At 48.7% G+C, this 27,828-nt stretch overlaps 1 protein-coding gene across 1 annotated transcript; it reads right to left on the minus strand.

Annotated features, from left to right (window-relative positions):
* Positions 1-13,127: 13,127 nt before the first annotated feature.
* LOC123756053 (uncharacterized) lies at positions 13,128-27,320 on the minus strand. Its single transcript, XM_045739060.2, has 6 exons — positions 27,085-27,320; positions 22,376-22,604; positions 20,554-20,662; positions 19,004-19,223; positions 14,411-14,518; positions 13,128-13,995 (listed from the first exon to the last, which is right to left on the minus strand). The coding sequence occupies exons 2-6, from the start codon at positions 22,550-22,552 to the stop codon at positions 13,803-13,805; spliced, it is 807 nt and encodes a 268-aa protein (XP_045595016.2). The 5' UTR covers positions 22,553-22,604; positions 27,085-27,320; the 3' UTR covers positions 13,128-13,802.
* Positions 27,321-27,828: the final 508 nt, after the last annotated feature.

The raw sequence follows: 27,828 nt of genomic DNA on the forward strand, positions 1-27,828 counted from the left end.
TTCGTTTGTATGGAGGTGTACCACCGACGTGGATTTCCTCATTCGAGTCTAAGGTCTCGTCAGAGGGAGGTGGCTTGGGCTTGGGTGCCGCTGGAGTCCTGTTTACGGGTAAGCCGGGTGCAGCCTGTGTGTGGGATTGGACGACCAGGTTGAGAAGCCTCGGTTGTCGTTCCCACAGTTGCGTTGGTAGCCGGTGGGTTGGTAGCACCAGTCTCAGCTTATGCTGCCGATACAATGGGTGTTGTTGGAGTCTGGGTAGACGACGTTCTTGTAGAGACAGAGAATAGCTCTTCCGGGGCGATGATGGTGTCGAGGCCGTTGGTGGCATACAGTTGCTTAAGGATCATGAAGAGCCGGTGATGGTCGTCCCCAGCAAGTCGCTCTTCGAGCTTGATGAGGCCTGGAACGATTCCTTCTCTGGCTGAGGGTGTTCTTGGGGCAGGGGCCGTCTGGCCCATACTGCCCCAGTGGAAGGGTTGGAGTGTTTGATGGGTGGAGCCTCCTGGTAGGACAGGGAAGGCCTCCAGATGGCTGGTAGGTGTTTCGATGCTGGTGGTGCCGACGGCGGACGCAGCTGATTCAGCTTTCTTCACCTTGGTCATTTGTTCCATCACCTCTTGCCTTCGCGGGCATCGAGGAGAGATTGCCGGATGGTCACCTTGGCAAAGCAGGCAACACACGGTGTCTGAATCACAGCTTGTGAAGTGGTGATGTTGGGCGCATAGGCTGCACTTCTGGGTTGGGTGTTGACATTTGCTGGTGGGATGAGAATAGTCATAGCATCGAAAGCATTGCTGGATGTCGTATATCCGTTCCTTCTTGATGTTGTGCGGCTGTATCTTAACGCCATAGCAGTTGATTCCGTGCTTGATTGCCAGGTTCGTCGCAGCTAGTGTTGTGAACTACAGTTTCATGGTTGGTGGGCGAGAACCGTCGTCGCCGATGAACGTGACACGTGCCAATCGAAGATGAGGGTTTTCCATTTCGATGTTAGGTGCAATGTCGTCGATTCCGTGGTCTAAAATCCAGCGGCTGGTGTAGCTCACATATACTGTTCGTTCGGCCTGGTATCTTTTTGGGTAGCGGAGTGAGATGTACTCCTTGTTGAGCAATCTTGTTGCATTGTGTAGTGTGTCCACGTCATTTTCGTCAGTGTAATAGAGCACCAGTTCGTCACCTGCTTGACGGATGTCGTCTGGCGTTGTGTTGGAGAAGGTCTTAATGGCCTTAAGAAGTTCGGTCGCAGTGTATTTTCGGGCAGTCAGGAAGAGGACCCTGATCTTTATTTTATGGCGCTTGGGGCGCATGGTAGCGTTGCTGTGTGCCAGTACCACCCCCTCAGCGGGTCGCAGTGGATTCTGGAATGGGCGTGGAGTGAGTGAAGGAGCTGCTGCGTCCGTTCACCTCGCTCCAGCAACGATTGATGTGATGAAGAATGCGTCCTCAGACCAAGTCCATTCCGTCCAGCGGTCGACCCTAAAGACGCATTCATAAATTTTAATATTCTGTTCATTCAAAACAGGAATTTTCTCAGATATAAATTAATATTATATTTTAGCATATTGTGCATATTTAGGCACCGGTTAGGTTAGGTGTTTAGGTTCTGTTGGTGATTATTTGTATTTGTAGTACATGGCAACTGTTGTGGGTGGCATCCTGGGGAGGGTCAGTAGGTCGACATTGGCACGATCTTCATACACGTATTCGTTACCTTCTTGGATGTATGGTTGTTGCTGGATTGTAGAGAATACACAGTAGATCACTTCAGCCGTTTATTGAGTAAGGTAACAAGTTATATATCTGGCCTACCGAGGTCCTACCTAACTCTGGTCTCGTAAGATACTGAGGCCTGCCTTGAGAGAGGCAAGTGCTGGCTCTGAAGGGAATGACGTCAGAGGCCTACTCGCCTGTGATTGGGTATGACCCATCCCTCATACAATTTGAGTGTAAACACACGCCTAAATAACTCCTGGTTCAACCTTGACGCCGAGCGGACGTCTGGACACCTCCTCCGCCTGGAAGCCGCCTGATCACGTCTAGTTTTCGCGTTTTGGCTTTACTACTGCCGTTTGGCATCCCTTTTCAACGGTCCGATTGTTCGACGCCTGGCGCACATCTCGCCTTGGGTCACGGGATTGTTGATAGATTTTCTTTTTTTTACGTGTTCTGGCTTGTTCTCCCGGCGGGGTGACGGTGTTCGGGGGCCGGCTTGGCCGAGAGGTGCCGGGGGTTGGCGGGTCTTGATGGGCTCCTGGTGTGCCCTCAGCCGTGGTGGGCGGCTTCTGCTAGGCCGGGGGATGCTGGATGACTTTTGCGTTTTGGTTAGGGGCAAAGTTTTGGTTTTGCTACCCAGTGTTCTCTGTGTGGGGCGGGGCCAGTGCTTGTCACCCTGAGGGACTCCTGGGACTCCCCAATCATCTGCCTGACTGTGCGTTTATTTGCCGTATGGCATATTAGTTTCCAGTGATTGGCGTCACTCGTTTTGCGATTTGGCTTGGCGTTCCACCTTTCCTGGCTTCGCGATTCGCCCTTAATGGGTACGCCGGGGCGCATCCGATCCCACGATCGTCGTCGCCCCTAAATCAACAACAACAACAACATGCCTAAACTTAGTACAGATACACACACAGGCTTCCTGTCCCCTCGCAAAGCGAATTACACTGAAGAACTTGGATACACCCAAACTACACTAAATGAGAAGCGGGAAGAGTTAACACCAATACACAAGGGCATGAAAGTTGAGGGCGGGAGATGCCACACGCATGTGAGACCACCATTGTTTTGTTTACACCGTGGGAGGTCACTGCTGGCCACGATGTTTACACAGTGGGAGGTCACTGCTGGCCACGATGTTTACACAGTGGGAGGTCACTGCTGGCCACGATGTTTACACAGTGGGAGGTCACTGCTGGCCACGATGTTTACACAGTGGGAGGTCACTGCTGGCCACGATGTTTACACAGTGGGAGGTCACTGCTGGCCACGATGTTTACACAGTGGGAGGTCACTGCTGGCCACGATGTTTACACAGTGGGAGGTCACTGCTGGCCACGATGTTTACACAGTGGGAGGTCACTGCTGGCCACGATGTTTACACAGTGGGAGGTCACTGCTGGCCACGATGTTTACACAGTGGGAGGTCACTGCTGGCCACGATGTTTACACAGTGGGAGGTCACTGCTGGCCACGATGTTTACACAGTGGGAGGTCACTGCTGGCCACGATGTTTACACAGTGGGAGGTCACTGCTGGCCACGATGTTTACACAGTGGGAGGCCACTGCTGGCTACGATGTTTACACAGTGGGAGGTCACTGCTGGCCACGATGTTTACACAGTGGGAGGTCACTGCTGGCCACGATGTTTACACAGTGGGAGGTCACTGCTGGCCACGATGTTTACACAGTGGGAGGTCACTGCTGGCCACGATGTTTACACAGTGGGAGGTCACTGCTGGCCACGATGTTTACACAGTGGGAGGTCACTGCTGGCCACGATGTTTACACAGTGGGAGGTCACTGCTGGCCACGATGTTTACACAGTGGGAGGCCACTGCTGGCCACGATGTTTACACAGTGGGAGGTCACTGCTGGCCACGATGTTTACACAGTGGGAGGCCACTGCTGGCCACGATGTTTACACAGTGGGAGGTCACTGCTGGCCACGATGTTTACACAGTGGGAGGTCACTGCTGGCCACGATGTTTACACAGTGGGAGGTCACTGCTGGCCACGATGTTTACACAGTGGGAGGTCACTGCTGGCCACGATGTTTACACAGTGGGAGGTCACTGCTGGCCACGATGTTTACACAGTGGGAGGCCACTGCTGGCCACGATGTTTACACAGTGGGAGGTCACTGCTGGCCACGATGTTTACACAGTGGGAGGTCACTGCTGGCCACGATGTTTACACCGTGGGAGGTCACTGCTGGCCACGATGTTTACACCGTGGGAGGTCACTGCTGGCCACGATGTTTACACAGTGGGAGGCCACTGCTGGCCACGATGTTTACACAGTGGGAGGTCACTGCTGGCCACGATGTTTACACAGTGGGAGGTCACTGCTGGCCACGATGTTTACACAGTGGGAGGTCACTGCTGGCCACGATGTTTACACAGTGGGAGGTCACTGCTGGCCACGATGTTTACACAGTGGGAGGTCACTGCTGGCCACGATGTTTACACAGTGGGAGGTCACTGCTGGCCACGATGTTTACACAGTGGGAGGTCACTGCTGGCCACGATGTTTACACAGTGGGAGGTCACTGCTGGCCACGATGTTTACACAGTGGGAGGTCACTGCTGGCCACGATGTTTACACAGTGGGAGGTCACTGCTGGCCACGATGTTTACACAGTGGGAGGTCACTGCTGGCCACGATGTTTACACAGTGGGAGGTCACTGCTGGCCACGATGTTTACACAGTGGGAGGTCACTGCTGGCCACGATGTTTACACAGTGGGAGGTCACTGCTGGCCACGATGTTTACACAGTGGGAGGTCACTCCTGGCCACGATGTTTACACAGTGGGAGGTCACTGCTGGCCACGATGTTTACACAGTGGGAGGTCACTGCTGGCCACGATGTTTACACAGTGGGAGGTCACTCCTGGCCACGATGTTTACACAGTGGGAGGTCACTGCTGGCCACGATGTTTACACAGTGGGAGGTATCATAGACTCGTGGGTTGGTTGGTGTTGTCGTCGTTGATCCTCCTCTACGGACAACCCAACCCACAACTCGGTAGAGTGCTTATACTAGGAGATCACCCTTGGCGCTTCTGGCTCTTGGAGAGGGGCTCAACGTCACACGTTTAGGGGATGCGGCTCCAACACTTAGCCTCGTTGTCACGTGCACACACCCACTCGAGCCGCTGTGACTCCCCACTCTCTCCTTATGAGATATGATCTCCTCAATCCCCCTATGACTTACTAGTATTACCTCCTACCCTGTCCACAGCAGTGGTTCATGGTTCTTTCTCTCTCTCTCTCTCCTTCTTTACTACCTCCTGGGAAGCCTCACTAGGACAAGGGCAAACACCAGCAAATTGTGACACATTTACTGAACAAAGCACATACACGATACATACACACATATAATAATAATGAATCCTATACTCTATAATATCACAATCAGGTTGCACTCCAACACCATCAGAACTCTATTATCAGCTTATCAAGTGGTATCCTACCTCCTGGTTCACCACCTGATACTATTAACTTCCTCAAGTTGGTCAAGCCTACACACTGTTGCACCATCAGCAAGATAACATATATATATAGAAAACCAGCATTTGAATGCAATAACATATACCAGTATAAATGTTCATTGATACTTCAACATAAAAACTCCTTGACATAAGGATGCCAACAGTCACTCACCTCTCACTGCGTCTTGCACGCTAATGACAACCAAACATTATCAACTCCCTACTAGTAATCCACCAGAACTTCCCCTTCCACCTCTGGAAGTTCACTACCCTAATATCCTTAGGTTCTTCCGGGCTTCACTACCAGGAACCTCTGCAGCTCCTCCAGGCTGCTATCATGAAGTTTCCTTGTGCAACTACGGTGCTTCACCCTTCTGTTAGGTTCTTCCACAGCTCTCTTGGCTGCTGCACCATGAAGTTTCCCCGAGCAACTATGGTGCTTCTCCACCTCTGCAGAAGCACGTGACACTCCTCTTCACTGCTGCTTCTCCTCACAGCTCGAGGTCCTCTGCTCCGCTACCTTGGAGTCTCATCAGCTACTTCATCTGCTGGCTTCGAAGTTCTCAGCAACTTCTTCCCCAAAGAACAAACCTGCAACCCATCGACACTCCAATAAAATGTTCCCCTTTAACACATAAACAAAAATAACCACACAATATGCTTGCCTCAAACCTCTATCTGTCCTCTACATACAGTGAGAGTGGACTCCCCCGTTTTTGGGCGGGTCCATACTCCACCTCGCCTGGCGGCGGTCCTCACTCGCTGGGAGGGTCTTCCTCTATCCAGAGCCGGGCTCCCTCAGTCGTCCGTCAGAGCTCAGAGGGGATGGACGTCGCTCCGTGCTCCTCCCTCTTCACTCTCCTATTTCAGGCCTTCTGCCTTATTAAAACATGTCTAACCTATAAATAAACATCGCTACTGTCGCTGGGCACACGACCAACTACAAACAATCACTATGAACTGGCGTATATCGTGCTTACCACAGATTAACTGGTCGAGGGCGCTTTTCCTCTGACGGCGTCTGGTCAGGGCGCTCCACACAGCCCACAATAATGCCTCCGGGCGGCTTAATATTCACTAATTATCGTCCACGACTTGAGACCACACGTCCCCAGCTCGATTCCACAGCTGGCACGTCTGCACACTTCTCTTCTCTTAGAGATATATCACTAGGGGTTCCCTTCTGACGGGAGCTCAACGGAGCGCGGCTTCCCCCTGCGATGTCTGGCACTCAAGTGAGGTCAAGGTCCTCCAGAAGCGAGCCTCAAGCCTCCAGCAAAATGTCCACATCTCCTAGCCAGTCATTTATCTATTTTCTTCTGCATTGCCCATAATCTCAAACTGTTACACATATCCAAGCAACTATTTTTACATATGGGTTATCACCTCTATATTCCTTAGACCTTCTAATCAGGTCAGGCTTGACGAATAACTCTCAAGGAGGGAGACTCGTTTCTCCTGCAGGCTGAGATCATAACACTCCCCTCCCCTTATTTTTGAGAGTTATTCCAGTGGCAAAGCTCGGGATAATACATCCGCCACCACACTGTCTCGTTCTTCACCCGATATACTCTCTTAGGAGTCTACAATTAGTTCGTTGCTCCTTGCAACATCTGGCTCACCTCTCTCCAGGAACATGTTCTTCTCACAAATGATCTGACCTCTCTGACACCTCTTAGCTAGGCTGTCCTCCTTGGACGCCTGCACTCCATCGGTCCACTCTACTTGTTGTCTCCACCCTCCGTTTCCTCGTCTTCTTCTCTTCTCGTCCAGAGTCAGACATCTACTGTCTGTACCTCCTCTCATTTTCTCGGCTATTACTCTTCTTCATTATTTCTCCTCCACGTTGTCTGTGAAACATGCCAACTCTTGACATCTCAAACATCTTAACTCCACTATCCCTATGTCTCTGTGCTTGTGCACAACGTGACGCTCTACTCCCGTCCTCAGTATGTCCACATCCTTCCTCATTCCTACTCAGCACAGTTGCATTCGCCTTCCGACTCTCAATTTCAGCAGTCTGGGCTCTACTCAGGTCCGCTCTCTTCACATGATTCTTCTTCGGCTGGGCCATCTTCACTTTCGACCTCACCGAGACTTCATTCTCCTGGGCTGGACCTTCATCAAACAGCCACGCTATATCTACGTCGATATTTTCCACCGGCTGAATCGACACTGTCTCATCTTCTCCAGCGTCTCCCTCGTCGGCCACCTCTGCCTTCATCACTACCGAGACAGGGTACTCAATGGCTTGGCGGTCTCCTGACTCATCTCCTCGGATGTCAGTCAGGTTCACACTCTCAGGTGTCCCACCCGTGCCGTGGCCTTCTGGGCACTCCTCTGGCACAGTCTCCGCCATGACTCTTGTCAACACCTTTGTCCCGCACAAGTCATTTCCCAGGATCACTTGGACTCCTGGAATAGGTATGTCGGGGCACACTCCCAACATCACCTCTGCCGACACATATTCCGACCTTAGCTGGGCAGCACATACGGGCATGTCACTCTCCGACAATAACCCATATACTTTCATCTTCCCACTGCCAGCTAACCGTCGATCATTCCCAATCAGGCTTCTCGTAATCAAGCTCTGATTAGCTCCGGTATCTCTTAAGATACCAACTTCTACCTCAGGTTGGCCTCCTACACTGATCCAACCTTTGCTCATGAACGGCCTATACCTCTCGTTCACTAAGTTTGATCTCTGTGGTTTGTCTCGGAACACATTGGCATATTTACCTCGGGGGTCACACATGGCCAGGGTCACAACTCTTTTGCCCTGCCGACAATCTCGCATCACGTGACCCAATCCGTTACATTGGTAACATCTCATCTGGGAAAAGTCTCTTCTATATGTACCAGAGTAGCTCTGACTCTGCCCACTCGTATTGGAGTTCCTCGGGCCAGACGTACTACTCGCACTCTGTGGAGCTTTACTGGGCTCTTGATTTCCCGGATAACGATTAGTTTCTCGTTTGGCTCCTCCATCCTCACTTTCAGATGAAGTGTGCGACCTACTCTTCTGAGTTTTAGGGTACTTACTTTTATCTGCCCATTTATCAAAATTTTTCTCACCCCAGACTCTTCTGGGTTTCTCATAATTTCTTCCTCCCCAGACTCCACTGGGTCTGCCATTGCTGCGTCTCGCCTCGTTTCTCACTCTGTTCTCCCTCAAGCTCTTGTATGCTTCAGTAATCATATCCGCCCTATCTGCGGCATCTTTCACCTCCATTATCCCTGCTTCTTGGATCTTGAACTTTGTTTCGGGATGCATCATCTCCAAGAACTTCTCCATGACCATCAGTTGCTTCAGGTCAGCGTAAGATCCAACTCCAGCAGCCTCAATCCACTTCTGGAATCGTCTTTCCAGATCTCTTGCTGTCTCAGCAAACGTACATGCTCCAACTTTGATCATTTCTCTGAAGCGCTTCCTATAAGCTTCTGGGGTTAACTGAAACGAGCGCAATATGCTGCTCTTTACCGTGGCGTAATCTTGGCACTCTTCCAGTGACAATTGGGTGTATGCCTCCCTGGCTGCACCGGTCAATCTTAACTGGACCAGCTGGGCCCATTCCTCCTGTGGCCACTCTTTGATACTGGCTACTTTTCAAAATGCTCGAAAAAGCTTTCTGCCTCTTCGGGAACAAACAAGGGAATGTCCTTCTCCCTAACCCTAACATCTGGTGGGTGTGATACCTGGGTGGTGCTCTCTGGCAACCCATGTTCGATCCTTTGCTCAGCCAAGGTTCTATTCGCTTCTATCTGCATTTGTTTTGTTCTCTCTTTTTCTTTTTCGACCTGGGCTTTTTCTTTTTCGACCTGGGCTTTTTCTTTTTCTATTTCCAGTCTGGTTTTCTCTTTTTCTTTCTCGGCTTCATTTTTCATCTGGAGTTCTAATTTCATCTTTTCCAGCTGGAACTGTCTCTCCTCACGCTGCATCTGGAGCTCTAACTGGAATCTCTCCAAGCTCCTATTTCGGCTACTCCTGCTACTGCGGCTACTCTTACTGCTCCTACTCGATCCCTGGGATCTCACTTCATCCTGTCCATCATCCTCCTTTCCACTTTCAGCTCCTTTCTGGGCTCCTTGTTCTGCCGCTTCATTTTTGGCTCTTAATTGCCTCAGGATCTCATCCTTCATCCCAGCTACTTTAGATGTTTTCAACCTGATGCCACATTTTTCTGCTATTTGTTTCAATTGATCCCTCGTGCAACCTTCCAAGTCCTCAGGCTTGCCTGACTCCACAAACGCTTGCACCTTATCCATCTTTGTCCTGCGAGTCTTCCCAAGAGAGAGAATATACACCTGCGTTCACACAGTTTATCTATTTCAGCAAGGGTGTACAAATCCACTCTTGGACAGGGTGTGGGTGTGTCAGTTCACTCTCCCGGACAGGCCCCCAATTTATCATAGACTCGTGGGTTGGTTGGTGTTGTCGTCGTTGATCCTCCTCTACGGACAACCCAACCCACAACTCGGTAGAGTGCTTATACTAGGAGATCACCCTTGGCGCTTCTGGCTCTTGGAGAGGGGCTCAACGTCACACGTTTAGGGGATGCGGCTCCAACACTTAGCCTCGTTGTCACGTGCACACACCCACTCGAGCCGCTGTGACTCCCCACTCTCTCCTTATGAGATATGATCTCCTCAATCCCCCTATGACTTACTAGTATTACCTCCTACCCTGTCCACAGCAGTGGTTCATGGTTCTTTCTCTCTCTCTCTCTCCTTCTTTACTACCTCCTGGGAAGCCTCACTAGGACAAGGGCAAACACCAGCAAATTGTGACACATTTACTGAACAAAGCACATACACGATACATACACACATATAATAATAATGAATCCTATACTCTATAATATCACAATCAGGTTGCACTCCAACACCATCAGAACTCTATTATCAGCTTATCAAGTGGTATCCTACCTCCTGGTTCACCACCTGATACTATTAACTTCCTCAAGTTGGTCAAGCCTACACACTGTTGCACCATCAGCAAGATAACATATATATATAGAAAACCAGCATTTGAATGCAATAACATATACCAGTATAAATGTTCATTGATACTTCAACATAAAAACTCCTTGACATAAGGATGCCAACAGTCACTCACCTCTCACTGCGTCTTGCACGCTAATGACAACCAAACATTATCAACTCCCTACTAGTAATCCACCAGAACTTCCCCTTCCACCTCTGGAAGTTCACTACCCTAATATCCTTAGGTTCTTCCGGGCTTCACTACCAGGAACCTCTGCAGCTCCTCCAGGCTGCTATCATGAAGTTTCCTTGTGCAACTACGGTGCTTCACCCTTCTGTTAGGTTCTTCCACAGCTCTCTTGGCTGCTGCACCATGAAGTTTCCCCGAGCAACTATGGTGCTTCTCCACCTCTGCAGAAGCACGTGACACTCCTCTTCACTGCTGCTTCTCCTCACAGCTCGAGGTCCTCTGCTCCGCTACCTTGGAGTCTCATCAGCTACTTCATCTGCTGGCTTCGAAGTTCTCAGCAACTTCTTCCCCAAAGAACAAACCTGCAACCCATCGACACTCCAATAAAATGTTCCCCTTTAACACATAAACAAAAATAACCACACAATATGCTTGCCTCAAACCTCTATCTGTCCTCTACATACAGTGAGAGTGGACTCCCCCGTTTTTGGGCGGGTCCATACTCCACCTCGCCTGGCGGCGGTCCTCACTCGCTGGGAGGGTCTTCCTCTATCCAGAGCCGGGCTCCCTCAGTCGTCCGTCAGAGCTCAGAGGGGATGGACGTCGCTCCGTGCTCCTCCCTCTTCACTCTCCTATTTCAGGCCTTCTGCCTTATTAAAACATGTCTAACCTATAAATAAACATCGCTACTGTCGCTGGGCACACGACCAACTACAAACAATCACTATGAACTGGCGTATATCGTGCTTACCACAGATTAACTGGTCGAGGGCGCTTTTCCTCTGACGGCGTCTGGTCAGGGCGCTCCACACAGCCCACAATAATGCCTCCGGGCGGCTTAATATTCACTAATTATCGTCCACGACTTGAGACCACACGTCCCCAGCTCGATTCCACAGCTGGCACGTCTGCACACTTCTCTTCTCTTAGAGATATATCACTAGGGGTTCCCTTCTGACGGGAGCTCAACGGAGCGCGGCTTCCCCCTGCGATGTCTGGCACTCAAGTGAGGTCAAGGTCCTCCAGAAGCGAGCCTCAAGCCTCCAGCAAAATGTCCACATCTCCTAGCCAGTCATTTATCTATTTTCTTCTGCATTGCCCATAATCTCAAACTGTTACACATATCCAAGCAACTATTTTTACATATGGGTTATCACCTCTATATTCCTTAGACCTTCTAATCAGGTCAGGCTTGACGAATAACTCTCAAGGAGGGAGACTCGTTTCTCCTGCAGGCTGAGATCATAACAGAGGTCACTGCTGGCCACGATGTTTACACAGTGGGAGGTCACTGCTGGCCACGATGTTTACACAGTGGGAGGTCACTGCTGGCCACGATGTTTACACAGTGGGAGGTCACTCCTGGCCACGATGTTTACACAGTGGGAGGTCACTCCTGGCCACGATGTTTACACAGTGGGAGGTCACTGCTGGCCACGATGTTTACACAGTGGGAGGTCACTGCTGGCCACAATGTTTACACAGTGGGAGGTCACTCCTGGCCACGATGTTTACACAGTGGGAGGTCACTCCTGGCCACGATGTTTACACAGTGGGAGGTCACTCCTGGCCACGATGTTTACACAGTGGGAGGTCACTCCTGGCCACGATGTTTACACAGTGGGAGGTCACTGCTGGCCACGATGTTTACACAGTGGGAGGTCACTGCTGGCCACAATGTTTACACAGTGGGAGGTCACTCCTGGCCACGATGTTTACACAGTGGGAGGTCACTGCTGGCCACGATGTTTACACAGTGGGAGGTCACTGCTGGCCACAATGTTTACACAGTGGGAGGCCACTCCTGGCCACAATGTTTACACAGTGGGAGGTCACTGCTGGCCACAATGTTTACACAGTGGGAGGCCACTCCTGGCCACAATGTTTACACAGTGGGAGGTCACTGCTGGCCACAATGTTTACACAGTGGGAGGCCACTCCTGGCCACGATATCGTCGGCACAAATCAAGGAACAGCTGGATAGGTAATCTGGGAATATTAATGTTGCTATACTCATACACAGTCAATTGTGTCGTAGTGGTTCTTGTAGTGCGTGTGTCCTAGTGCCGTCAACAGCAACTGTCGTCGTAGCCATTACATGAGCAACTGCAACAGTTAAGCTGGCTAATTATTCGTGCCTTTCCTGTCAACCCTCCATGTTGATCCACCGCGCCTTGGTGCTTGTTCTCAGATTGAATGATGAAGATTAAGCCACCCAAGAGGTGGCACGGGCATGGATAGCCCGTAAGTGGTGGCCCTTTTGAGCCATTACCAGTATCAAAAGATGATACTGGAGATCTGTAGAGGCGCAACTGCACCCTGCGTGACGGGAGATGTCTCCCGGACCAAGTGGTGACCAAATGGTGGTGTTGTTCTCAGCTCTCTGCTCTCCCGGTGTAGTGTGAGAGAGTGAGGAGACAGCCCTGGGCTGTACTCTCCTCCTCTCTACCCCACAGTGCAGAGTACATATTGGCATTATCAAATTGATTGATTGATAAAAATTAAGCCACCCAAAAGGTGGCACGGGCATGAATAGCCCGTAAGTGGTGGCCCTTTTGAGCCATTACCAATATCATTAGCTGATACTGGAGATCTGTTGAGGTGCAACTGCATCCTGCGTGACTGGAGATGTCTCCCCCGTGTGTCATCATTTACTAGAAGAATAATGTAGTCTGTCTTATACTCCCTATACTAGTCTTATACTAGTCTAGCCTTATACTCCCATGTATTAGGTTAAAAATACAATTTTTTTAACTCTATAAATATATATTTAAATATTTTTAACAAAATGTAGTATTCAGGACTAAGATAATAATTGGCCAATGAATCAAAAATTCAATAATTAATAAATCAAAAATTCAATATCATTGGTGTTTGCAAAACACTCTTGTATATGATGACGTCAACAGACATACAGACATCGTTCAGGGGCGCTGGTGGCTGAGTGGACAGCACGCTGAATACTTAGTCCTGTGGTCTGGGGTTCGATTCCCGGCGCCGGCGGAAACAAAAATGCGCAGAGTTTCTTTCACCCTGATGCCCCTGTTAACTAGCAGTAAATAGGTACCTGGGACTTAGACAGCTGTTACGGGCTGCTTCCTGGGTGTGTGTGTGTGTGTGTGTGTGTGTGTCAGAAAAACAATTTGTTAGTAGTAATTAGTAACAGTTGATTGACAGTTGAGAGGCGGGCCGAAAGAGCAAAGCTCAAGCCCAGCAAACACAACTAGGTGAATACACATCCCAAGAAGCACCCTGAGACGACAGCCACTGTACCACCGAGACGGGCTTTACCCGAGGTCCACTAGCACTAGTGGCCTCGACGAGAGCAAGAAGCCGGCGGCTTGTCGTAGGTCGCTCAGGGTAGGGTAGAGATGGTATATAATAAGAGGTGGAGTGTGGTTGTGAGGGCGAGAGAGTGTGTCAGAGGTGCTGGGCGGCGGCCTCGCCAGCACCAGCCAGGCCGCGGTGGAAGAAGGAGGAGACGGAGGTGAACACGTCCAGCAGGGAGCAGGGGCACGCCGGGTACTGAGCCTCACAACCCCCTTCCCTCCGACCAGACTCCTCCGCCGCGATGTAGTCCTCTAGCTCCCGGGCCCGGCTCCCGTACCCTGCACTGCTCACCCATCAGTAAGACAATAGAAATAAAGGTAATATTAATAATAATAATGCTGGTTAGAACTACACTTCAGTGAAAGGTTTCTGAAACATTACGTGAATGTCTACAATCAACTAAACAACATTAATAACTTTTATATAATTATTATTAGTATTAGTATTGTAATTAATTATTATTATTGGTAACATAAGACACTTGCTGTTATCCTCATACATTTATGAGTACTTCTCCTAGTCTATCTCGATTTTAAAGGGTCGGTCTCTTTATATAAAAGTGTGAGATGAGTTATCTTCGTGTAGTGAGGTGTGAGGTGTGAGGCGTGAGGCGTGAGGTGTGAGGTGTGAGGTGTGAGGTGTGAGGTGTGAGGCGTGAGGCGTGAGGTGTGAGGCGTGAGGCGTGAGGGAGGACTCACCTGAAGAACATGTTGACAATCTCGCCCATGAGGCCCAGGTCGGTGACGGGGTCCTCGGCCACCTCACACACCGCCCTCAGCACGCAGGCTCGACCCTCCAGTCCAACACTGCACCAACACTACAGGTCAGTACACACATGCTAGCACACACACACACACACACACACACACACACACACACACACACACACACATACACACACACACACACACACACACTCTCTAGTGGTTCTAGATAGAAAACTATCACCTGAGGACCACATAAAGAATATTGTGCGAGGAGCCTATGCCACGCTTTCTAACCTCAGAATTGCTTTTAAATACATGGATGGCAATATACTAAAGAAATTGTTCACGACTTTTGTTAGGCCAAAGCTAGAATATGGAGCGGTTGTGTGGTGCCCATATCTTAAGAAGCACATCAACAAACTGGAAAAGGTGCAAAGACATGCTACTAAGTGGCTCCCAGAACTGAAGGGCAAGAGCTACGAGGAGAGGTTAGAGGCATTAAATATGCCAAAACTAGAAGACAGAAGAAAAAGAGGTGATATGATCACTACATACAAAATAGTAACAGGAATTGATAAAATCGATAGGGAAGATTTCCTGAGACCTGGAACTTTAAGAACAAGAGGTCATAGATATAAACTAGCTAAACACAGATGCCGAAGAAATATAAGAAAATTCACTTTCGCAAATAGAGTGGTAGACGGTTGGAACAAGTTAGGTGAGAAGGTGGTGGAGGCCAAGACCGTCAGTAGTTTCAAAGCGTTATATGACAAAGAATGCTGGGAAGACGGGACACCACGAGCGTAGCTCTCATCCTGTAACTACACTTAGGTAATTACACACACACACACACACACACACACACACACACACACACACACACACACACACACACACACACACACACACACACACACATGGGTGGAATGCATTAGGCAGTGATGTGGTGGAGGCTGACTCCATACACAGTTTCAAATGTAGATATGATAGAGCCCAATAGGCTCAGGAATCTGTACACCAGTTGATTGACAATTGAGAGGCGGGCCGAAAGAGCCAGAGCTCAACCCCCGCAAGCACAACTAGGTGAGTACACACACAGAGGCAGGAGTATGATGAACAGCAGAAGGCAGCAACATTACCTCACAGAATGAGAGCGAAGCTGCTGGTCATGGGGGACCTAAATCATGGAGAGGTAAATTGGGAGTCAAGGAATCCCCATGGAGGAGACGAAACGTGGGCAGCAAAGATAGTAGACGTTATAGACAGGAATTTCCTAACGCAACATGTGAAGGAAGACACAAGGGAAAGAGGAGGAGATGCACCGAGCCTATTAGACCTGATTTTCACCCAGAATGTAGAAGACATCGAGAATTTGGAACATGAAATACCACTAGGAGCCAGTGACCATTGTGTCCTAGTCTTTGACTACATGATGGAGCTTAAAATTGTGATCAAGGGATAAGAGGTCTAGGAAAGGAGAGTTGATTACAGGAAAGGGGACTACAGAAGGATAAGGGACTATCTGGGAGAAGTGCAGTGGGAGGAAGAAATTAGAGGAAAAACAGTGCAAGATATGATGGACCTAGTCATACGGAAATGCCAGGAGGCCGAAGAGAGATTTATGTCAACAGTAAAGGGAAAAAATAAGAGGGAATATCCATGGTTTAATAGACAGTGTCAGGAAGGAAAAGTGGCCAGCAGGCGGGAGTGGAGGAAGTACAGAAGACAAAGGACAGAGGACAACAGGATCAGGTGCAACAGAGCTAGGAATGATTACATTAACATATGAAGAGTATCGGAAAGAAATTATGAGAATGCTATTGTGATGAAAGCGAAAAAACAACCTAAATTACTACATAGCCATATAAGCAGGAAGATGTCGGTAAATGACCAAGTGACTAGACTAAGGAAGACAGAGGGGGCATATACAGAAAGTGATAAGGAAATCTGTGAGGCACTGAATGCCAGTTTCCATGGAGTGTTCACAACCGAGCCTGAGCTGCTCCCATTGTTGGAAGAGATTACCCTAGATGAAAGACTATCAGATATAGAGGTGACAGCAGAGGAGGTGATGAAACAGTTGACAACACTGGAGGCAACTAAAGCAGTTGGATCAGACAAAGTATCACCGTGGATACTAAAAGAGGCAGCACAGGCTCTCAGCGTGCCTCTGGCAATGATCTTTAATGAGTCACTTTAGTCGGGAGAATTACCCAGTTGCAAAATTACCGATCTCCAAGAAAGAAGATAGGGAGGAGGCACTTAACTACAGACCCGAATCACTGACAAGCTTTCCCTGCAAAATACTTGAAAGAATATTCAGGTCAAGACTGGTTACACACCTAGAGAACATTAGGTATGTAAACAAACACCAACATGGGTTCAGAGAAGGAAAATCGTGCCTAACAAACCTGGAATTCTATGATAAAGCAACAAGAATAAGGTAGGAGAGGGAAGGAGGGGCTGACTGCATATTTCTGAACTGCCAAAAAGCCTTTGACACAGTGCCGCACTGGAGACTGCGATTCAAACTTGAGAGGCAGGCGGGAGTAAGCGGAAAAGCCCTAGCTTGGGTAAGGTACTACCTACCAGGAAGGAGCCAGAGAGTAACAGTCAGGGGCAAGAAGTCAGGCTGGCGAACAGTATCGAGTGGAGTACCTCAAGGATCGGTGCTGGGACCAGTTCTATTTCTATTATACGTGAACGATAAGTCTACAGGAGTAGCGTCCTACATGTCGATGTTCGCAGATGACGCGAAATTAATGAGACGAGTTGTGACAGATGAGGATTGTAGGATCCTTCCAGAGGACCTGAACAGCTTGCAGAGATGGTCAGAGAAATGGCTACTGAAGTTCAACACGAGCAATTGTAAAGTTATGGAAATGGACCAGGTAACAGGAGACCAAAGGGACAGTACACAATGAAGGGGAACTGCCTACCTGTGACGGTTCGAGAAAGAGACCTGGGGGTGGACGTAACAGCAATCTAACTCCTGAGTCACATATAAATAGGATATCGACAGCAGCGTAACACTGGCAAAAGTTAGAACGTCATTCAAAACCTAAGTAAGGAGGCATTCAGAGCGCTTTACACTGCCTACGTGAGACCAGTCTTAGAGTATGCAGCCCCATCGTGAAACACATTAGGAAACTGGAAAAGGATAAAACATTTGCGACGAGACTAGTCCCGGAGTTGCATGGGATGGGATATGAAGAGTGACTGAAGGAACTGAAACTGACGACATTAGAAAAAAAGGAGGGAGCGGGGAGCTATAATAGCAGCATATAAAATACTTGGGGGAATTGACAGAGTGGAAATAGACGAAATGTTCACACGGAATACCAGCAGAACGAGGGGACATGGGTGTCCCCTCGTTCTGCTTCATCTCTATGATGAGTCACAGAGATGTTAGGAAGTTATCTTTTAGCGTGAGAGTAGTGGGGAAATGGAATGAACTAAATGAGCACATTGTGGAAGCAAACACTATTCATAGCTTTAAAACTGGGTATTATAGAGAAGTAGGACAGGAGAGAGGGAGGGAATTATCAGGGGAAAGCGTCAAGCCATTACCACTATATAGCACTGGGAAGGGGTCAGGATAAGGATTTAGGATAGGACGAGGGAAAGGAATGGTGTCCAACCACTTGGACGGTCGGGGATTGAACGCCGACCTGCAAGAATATACTAGGAAACTAAGACATTACAGGTTAAATGAACAAATTTAAAAATTTACATTACAGGTTGATGGTGGTGTCTCAGGAAACAGAACATTGCAACAGTAATCAAATCCAGACACGAGAGAACGATGGGTGGTGTTCCTTTTCCTAACTGCCAGAATGTCTTAGATACAGTACACCACAACAGACGTCTCACTAACTCCTAAGATATCTTTGTTTATATTCTTTAGAAAGACAGAGTAAGAGGGACATAAGTATACAACTGGATGAATTGTTGGATGAGTCCATGACTGTTAATGGTTGGATGAGTCCATGACTGTTAATGGTTGGATGAGTCCATGACTGTTAATGGTTGGATGAGTCCATGACTGTTAATGGTTGAATGAGTCCATGACTGTTAATGGTTGGATGAGTCCATGACTGTTAATGGTTGGATGAGTCCATGACTGTTAATGGTTGGATGAGTCCATGACTGTTAATGGTTGGATGAGTCCATGACTGTTAATGGTTGGATGAGTCCATGACTGTTAATGGTTGGATGAGTCCATGACTGTTAATGGTTGGATGAGTCCATGACTGTTAATGGTTGAATGAGTCCATGACTGTTAATGGTTGGTTGAGTCCATGACTGTTAATGGTTGGATGAGTCCATGACTGTTAATGGTTGGATGAGTCCATGACTGTTAATGGTTGGATGAGTCCATGACTGTTAATGGTTGGATGAGCCCATGACTGGGAGTGGCTGGACAGATGCCTGGCATGGAACAAGAGATCTTCAACAAACGACAACATTCTTACAGTGTCACTCATGCCTCTCAGCTCACCCCTTCCCCCACCTCCTCCCATCACTCCCCGGCGCCCCGCCTCATGACTACACTCCCATCATACCTTCCAAAAACCAACTCACCTGTCCATCATTTGCTGCAGGAAGGTGAAGCCCGCCATCCTGTTGTGGTCGAGAGCGGCGCCAGTGGTGGCGTGGGCGGCGCGGTAGGTGGCGTGGGCGGCGTAGTGCGGGGCGCCCCAGGTCGCGCCCGCCACCTGGCCCTCAGGGCGCCGCGGCCTCAGCATCAGGGTAGAGTTAGGGAGCCTCAGGTCCAGCACCACCGAGTACAGTTGGCTTCCCACTATTGCGGAAAATGTCCTTATTTTAGTTCCATGAAGTTGTAATCAAGTAATTGAGGCCGTACCTGAATTTTACCTGAGTTTATCTGAGAGCCGCTATCTCTCTAGTGGCCTCGACGAGGACGGGAAGCCGTCGGCTTGTCAAAGGTACCTAAAATTTTGGGCAGATGTTTACATGAGGTGGATTATAAAATTCAACAGTGTTTTGGAATTTATGTCTTAGACTGTACAATGGGATCGAACCCCCATCTCTTGCCTTCCCAGGCACACGCACCACCGACTGCACCATGATGAGCTTAAGAGTCCAGTGAGTGGAGGGGGTGGGGGGTTCCACACTACTGCCACAATGACCAGAAATACATCAGCCTCCGGGGATGTATTTTGTATATGTATTTTGAGTTAATGAAAGTATTCAGTGCGTGTTCCTGTGAGGTGTGGGAGTGGTGGCGGCCTGTGTCACCACACTACCTTACTGCCTGTGTGTGTGTGTGTGTGTGTGTGTGTGTGTGTGTGTGTGTGTGTGTGTGTGTGTGTGTGTGTGTGTGTGTGTGTGTGTGTGTGTGTGTGTGTGTGTGTGTGCTCACCTACCTAACTGTACTCACCTAGTTGTGCTTGCTGGGGTTGAGCTCTGGCTCTTTAGTCCCACCTCTCAACCGTCAATCGACTTGTGTACAAATTCTTGAGCCTACTGGACCCTATCATACTCAGAAACTGTGTATGGAGTCAGCCTCCACCACATCACTTCCTAATGCAGTTTCCACCTGTGTCCCCTTGTTCGTGTCCCACCCGTGCTGAAGAGTTTGTCTTTGTTCACCCTGTCAATTCCCCTGAGAATTTTGTAGGTGGTTATCATTTCTCCCCTTACTCTTCTGTTTTCCAGGGATGTGAGGTTCAGCTCCTTTAGCCTTTCCTCTTAGCTCATACCTCTCAGTTCCGGGACGAGCCTCGTGGCATACCGCTGAATCTTCTGCGGTGTGGGTGTGAGCGGTTAAGCAGTTATGAGTTAAACATATAAGAGAGCGAGGCTTAAGTATAGGTGTATATGGGGGGCTAACTTTACTAATATACTTTATGCTTCATACTTTACATTACTTTACGGATGGGAGCGTATACAAGTGAGTTTAGGAAGGTTGTGTTATATGTTTAAGTGGTGTAGCACGTATAGAGAGTTGCACAGTGGGTGTAGGTGGGTGTTGTTAAAGATTCGCTACCTGGAACAAAAAGTTGCAAGTAACACGGGCTATGGTGATCCCGTAGAGTGGGTGTAGGTGGGTGTAAAACAAGGGCATGCAAGGTGCAGGTGCGACAGACGACACTGCTGGCGCCACGTACCAATATAACCATCGAACCTGCTGTAGAACGGTATGATGAACTTGGGGATGACGCTGAACACTGAGCCCGTCGGGAAGCTGATGAACCTCCGCACCCGAGGGTGTCGAACCTGTGGACCACTACACTGTGTGAACCTGTACACCTCCACACTGTGTGTACATCTCCACACTGTGTGTACACCTCCACACTGTGTGTACACCTCCACACTGTGTGAACCTGTACACCACCACACTGTGTGAACCTGTACACCTCCACACTGTGTGAACCTGTACACCTCCACACTGTGTGAACCTGTACACCTCCACACTGTGTGTACACCTCCACACTGTGTGTACACCTCCACACTGTGTGTACACCTCCACACTGTGTGAACCTGTACACCACCACACTGTGTGAACCTGTACACCTCCACACTGTGTGTACACCTCCACACTGTGTGTACACCTCCACACTGTGTGTACACCTCCACACTGTGTGTACACCTCCACACTGTGTGTACACCTCCACACTGTGTGAACCTGTACACCTCCACACTGTGTGTACACCTCCACACTGTGTGAACCTGTACACCTCCACACTGTGTGTACACCTCCACACTGTGTGTACACCTCCACACAGTGTGAACCTGTACACCTCCACACTGTGTGAACCTGTACACCTCCACACAGTGTGAACCTGTACACCCCCACACAGTGTGAACCTGTACACCCCCACACAGTGTGAACCTGTACACCCCCACACTGTGTGAACCTGTACACCTCCACACAGTGTGAACCTGTACACCCCCACACAGTGTGAACCTGTACACCCCCACACAGTGTGAACCTGTACACCTCCACTTCGGACCTGGTGTGGGGGGGGGGGTGACCTGGCTACGTACCTTGTACATATACAAATGTTTATTCAGGTAAAAGTACATACATACAAGATGAGTTACAAACATAATGTTGGATGTACAGAGAGAGTTAGTACTGTACATACAATGCCTAAACCCACTAATACTCACAGCGTGCAGGTCAAGGTGTGGGGGAAACACTGAGACTAAAACTTAAAACTAATTAAGATCAGAGCATAAATTGAATTGAAAAAGGGGAAAAAAAGTTATGATAATTACATGATGAATGTAACAGCAGAAATTGAAACAGAACAGCAGAAGTAATTTTACCTAAATAAACAGAAGACTACAATTTTCTTCAAGTTTATATATATGGCTGAAATCAGTAGTTATACAAGTTGGTCAACAAACAGCATTGTTTAAAAATATTAAGACATGCGTTGACATTTAGGGGGGTAAGGTAGGTTACAGGGAGTTAATTAGGTAGTGCTTAGTTTTCATCTTAAACTGGTTAAGAGAGGTACAGCCTTTAACATGATTGGGAAGGTCATTCCCCATTCTGGATCCCTTGATTTGTAAAGCATTTCTAGTTTGATTAAGTCGTACTCTTGGAATATCAAATAGGTATTTGTTTCTGATGTGGTGCCCATGGGTTCTGTTACAACCTTCTAAGAAGCTTCTAAGGTCATGATTGACATTACAATTCAGAGTTTTATATATATAGAGTACACATGAGAGGAAGTGCAGTGACTTAATATCTAACATATTCAGAGATTTGAGTAAGGGTACCGAGTGCTGTCTGGGGCCAGAGTTAGGTATTGTCCTAATAGAAGCTTTGTGTTGAGTGCCTAGTGTGTGGGGGGGGGGGGGGGACGTCACACACGCGGGGGAGCAGTTGTTGTTAAAGATTCGCTACCTGGAACAAAGTTCCAAGTAGCACGGGCTATGGTGAGCCCGTAGTGCCTTGTACAGAGCCGGGCCACGTACCTGGAGTCCGTCCTTGACCGTGCCTCCTGGGAACACTTCAAGGTCTCCTATGTCACCCTTCCAGGCTGTTGTGTGTGTCCGCCGGTCCCGCCGGTCACAGGTGTCGGCCCGGGCCGTCCCCGCCATCACCGCCGCCACCGCCGCCACCACCACAACCGCCGCCGCCGCCCCGCCCATACTGCTCCCTCTGCTGATCTTGTTGTTGTTGTTGTTCTCTCAGATTCACCTACTGGGAACAAAAAGTTGCAAGTAGCACGGGCTATGGTAAGCCCGTAGTGGATTTACCTGGCTCAGGAGCGGTGCTGTAACTGGCTCTGCTGAAATACACTAGACTATAGTTACGGCTGCTGCTGTGGGAAGTGGTGAACACTGTGTGTGGTGAACACTGTGTGTGGTGAACACTGTGTGTGGTGAACACTGTGTGTGGTGAACACTGTGTTATGTTCGACAGTGGTGCCGTTAGTCATGATAACGGCGTGTTATGGTCCCCAGTGGTGCCGTTAGTCATGATAACGGCGTGTTATGGTCCCCAGTGGTGCCGTTAGTCATGATAACGGCGTGTTATGGTCCACAGTGGCGCCGTTAGTCATGATAACGGCGTGTTATGGTCCACAGTGGCGCCGTTAGTCATGATAACGGCGTGTTATGGTCCACAGTGGCGCCGTTAGTCATGATAACGGCGTGTTATGGTCCACAGTGGCGCCGTTAGTCATGATAACGGCGTGTTATGGTCCACAGTGGCGCCGTTAGTCATGATAACGGCGTGTTATGGTCCACAGTGGCGCCGTTAGTCATGATAACGGCGTGTTATGGTCCACAGTGGCGCCGTTAGTCATGATAACGGCGTGTTATGGTCCACAGAATAACGAAGAAACATGGCCGAGATTTTATTGTTCAATATAAGTAGTTGTGACAATGCCTGGATATAAAGAATTTATCACGTAAGTGACTGTAAGTACACACTACCACACTACCACAGTACACACACTACCACAGTACACATACTACCACAGTACACACACTACCACAGTACACACACTACCACAGTACACATACTACCACAGTACACACACTACCACAGTACACACACTACCACAGTACACATACTACCACAGTACACACACTACCACAGTACACACACTACCACAGTACACATACTACCACAGTACACACACTACCACACTACACACACTACCACAGTACACACACTACCACACTACACACACTACCACAGTACACACACTACCACAGTACACACACTACCACAGTACACACACTACCACAGTACACACACTACCACAGTACACACACTACCACAGTACACACACTACCACAGTACACACACTACCACAGTACACACACTACCACAGTACACACACTACCACAGTACACACACTACCACAGTACACATACTACCACAGTACACACACTACCACACTACACACACTACCACAGTACACACACTACCACAGTACACACACTACCACAGTACACACACTACCACAGTACACACACTACCCCACTACACACACTACCACAGTACACACACTACCACAGTACACACACTACCACAGTACACACACTACCACACTACACACACTACCACACTACACACACTACCACAGTACACATACTACCACAGTACACACACTACCACAGTACACACACTACCACAGTACACACACTACCACAGTACACACACTACCACACTACACACACTACCACAGTACACATACTACCACAGTACACACACTACCACACTACACACACTACCACAGTACACACACTACCACACTACACACACTACCACACTACACACACTACCACAGTACACACACTACCACAGTACACACACTACCACACTACACATACTACCACACTACACACACTACCACAGTACACACACTACCACACTACACACACTACCACAGTACACACACTACCACAGTTCACACTACCACAGTACACACACTACCACACTACACACACTACCACACTACACATACTACCACACTACACACACTACCACAGTACACACACTACCACACTACACACACTACCACAGTACACACACTACCACAGTTCACACTACCACAGTGCACATACTACCACAGTACACACACTACCACAGTACACACACTACCACAGTTCACACTACCACAGTACACATACTACCACAGTACACATACTACCACAGTACACACACTACCACACTACACACACTACCACAGTACACATACTACCACAGTACACACACTACCACAGTACACATACTACCACAGTACACACACTACCACACTACACACACTACCACAGTACACACACTACCACAGTTCACACTACCACAGTACACATACTACCACAGTACACATACTACCACAGTACACACACTACCACACTACACACACTACCACACTACACACACTACCACAGTACACACACTACCACACTACACACACTACCACAGTACACACACTACCACAGTACACACTACCACAGTACACACACACTACCACAGTACACACACTACCACAGTACACACACTACCACAGTACACACACTACCACACTACACACTACCACAGTACACATACTACCACAGTACACACACTACCACAGTACACACACTACCACAGTTCACACACTACCACAGTTCACACACTACCACAGTACACACACTACCACAGTTCACACTACCACAGTACACACACTACCACACTACACACACTACCACAGTACACACACTACCACACTACACACACTACCACACTACACACACTACCACACTACACACACTACCACACTACACACACTACCACAGTTCACACTACCACAGTACACATACTACCACAGTACACACACTACCACAGTACACACACTACCACACTACACACACTACCACAGTACACACACTACCACACTACACACACTACCACACTACACACACTACCACAGTACACACACTACCACAGTACACACACTACCACAGTACACATACTACCACAGTACACACACTACCACACTACACACACTACCACAGTACACACACTACCACAGTACACATACTACCACAGTACACACACTACCACAGTTCACACTACCACAGTACACATACTACCACAGTACACACACTACCACACTACACACACTACCACAGTACACACACTACCACAGTACACACACTACCACAGTACACACACTACCACAGTACACACACTACCACAGTACACACACTACCACACTACACACACTACCACAGTACACACACTACCACAGTACACACACTACCACAGTACACACACTACCACAGTACACACACTACCACAGTACACACACTACCACAGTACACACACTACCACAGTACACATACTACCACAGTACACACACTACCACAGTACACACACTACCACAGTTCACACACTACCACAGTACACACACTACCACAGTTCACACACTACCACACTACACACACTACCACAGTACACATACTACCACAGTACACACACTACCACACTACACACACTACCACAGTACACACACTACCACAGTACACACTACCACAGTACACACACTACCACAGTACACACACTACCACACTACATACTACCACAGTACACACACTACCACAGTACACACACTACCACACTACACACACTACCACACTACACACACTACCACAGTACACACACTACCACAGTACACACACTACCACAGTACACACACTACCACAGTTCACACACTACCACAGTACACACACTACCACAGTTCACACTACCACAGTACACATACTACCACAGTACACACACTACCACAGTACACACACTACCACAGTACACATACTACCACAGTACACACACTACCACAGTACACATACTACCACAGTACACACACTACCACAGTACACACACTACCACAGTACACACACTACCACAGTTCACACTACCACAGTACACATACTACCACAGTACACACACTACCACAGTACACACACTACCACACTACACACACTACCACAGTACACACACTACCACAGTACACACACTACCACACTACATACTACCACAGTACACACACTACCACAGTACACACACTACCACAGTACACACACTACCACAGTACACACACTACCACAGTACACACACTACCACAGTACACACACTACCACAGTACACACACTACCACAGTACACACACTACCACAGTACACACTACCACAGTACACACACTACCACAGTACACACACTACCACACTACACACACTACCACAGTACACACACTACCACAGTACACACACTACCACAGTACACACACTACCACAGTACACACACTACCACAGTACACACACTACCACAGTACACACACTACCACAGTACACACACTACCACAGTACACACACTACCACAGTACACACACTACCACAGTACACACACTACCACAGTACACACACTACCACAGTACACACTACCACAGTACACACACTACCACAGTACACACACTACCACAGTACACACACTACCACAGTACACACACTACCACAGTACACACACTACCACAGTACACACACTACCACAGTACACACACTACCACAGTACACACACTACCACAGTACACACACTACCACAGTACACACACTACCACAGTACACACACTACCACAGTACACACACTACCACACTACACACACTACCACAAACAAGAAAGGCTTCACTTACTGGGACCATGTGACCAGGAGTCGTGGAGGTGCGGGCAGCTGCTCGCGTGTATACAGGTATAAACGACTGGTTTATACAAGGATATACGGAGTATACGAGACTATACGGGTTACTGAGGGCTATAGTGTTATACGGAGGTGTATACACAACCTGCCAGGCCCAGAGGCTTCAGGTGACTGTCACTCCCTCACTCCCTCATACACTCTCACGGCTGTGTACCGCCTCCACACCCACACACGCCCTTACATACACACGCGCACAGGAGCTACATACACACGCACACAGGAGCTACATACACACTCACACAGGAGCTACATACACACTCACACAGGAGCTACATACACACGCACACAGGAGCTACATACACACGCACACAGAAGCTACATACACACACACACAGGAGCTACATAAACACACGCACACAGGAGCTACATACACACGCACACAGGAGCTACATACACACGCACACAGGAGCTACATACACACGCACACAGGAGCTACATACACACCCACACAGGAGCTACATACACACGCACACAGGAGCTACATACACACCCACACAGGAGCTACATACACACGCACACAGGAGCTACATACACACGCACACAGGAGCTACATACACACGCACACAGGAGCTACATACACACGCACACAGGAGCTACATACACACGCACACAGGAGCTACATACACACGCACACAGGAGCTACATACACATGCACACAGGAGCTACATACACACGCACA

Source organism: Procambarus clarkii, chromosome 43 (genome assembly GCF_040958095.1).
Source record: "Procambarus clarkii isolate CNS0578487 chromosome 43, FALCON_Pclarkii_2.0, whole genome shotgun sequence".
Taxonomy (NCBI): Eukaryota; Metazoa; Arthropoda; class Malacostraca; order Decapoda; family Cambaridae; genus Procambarus; species Procambarus clarkii.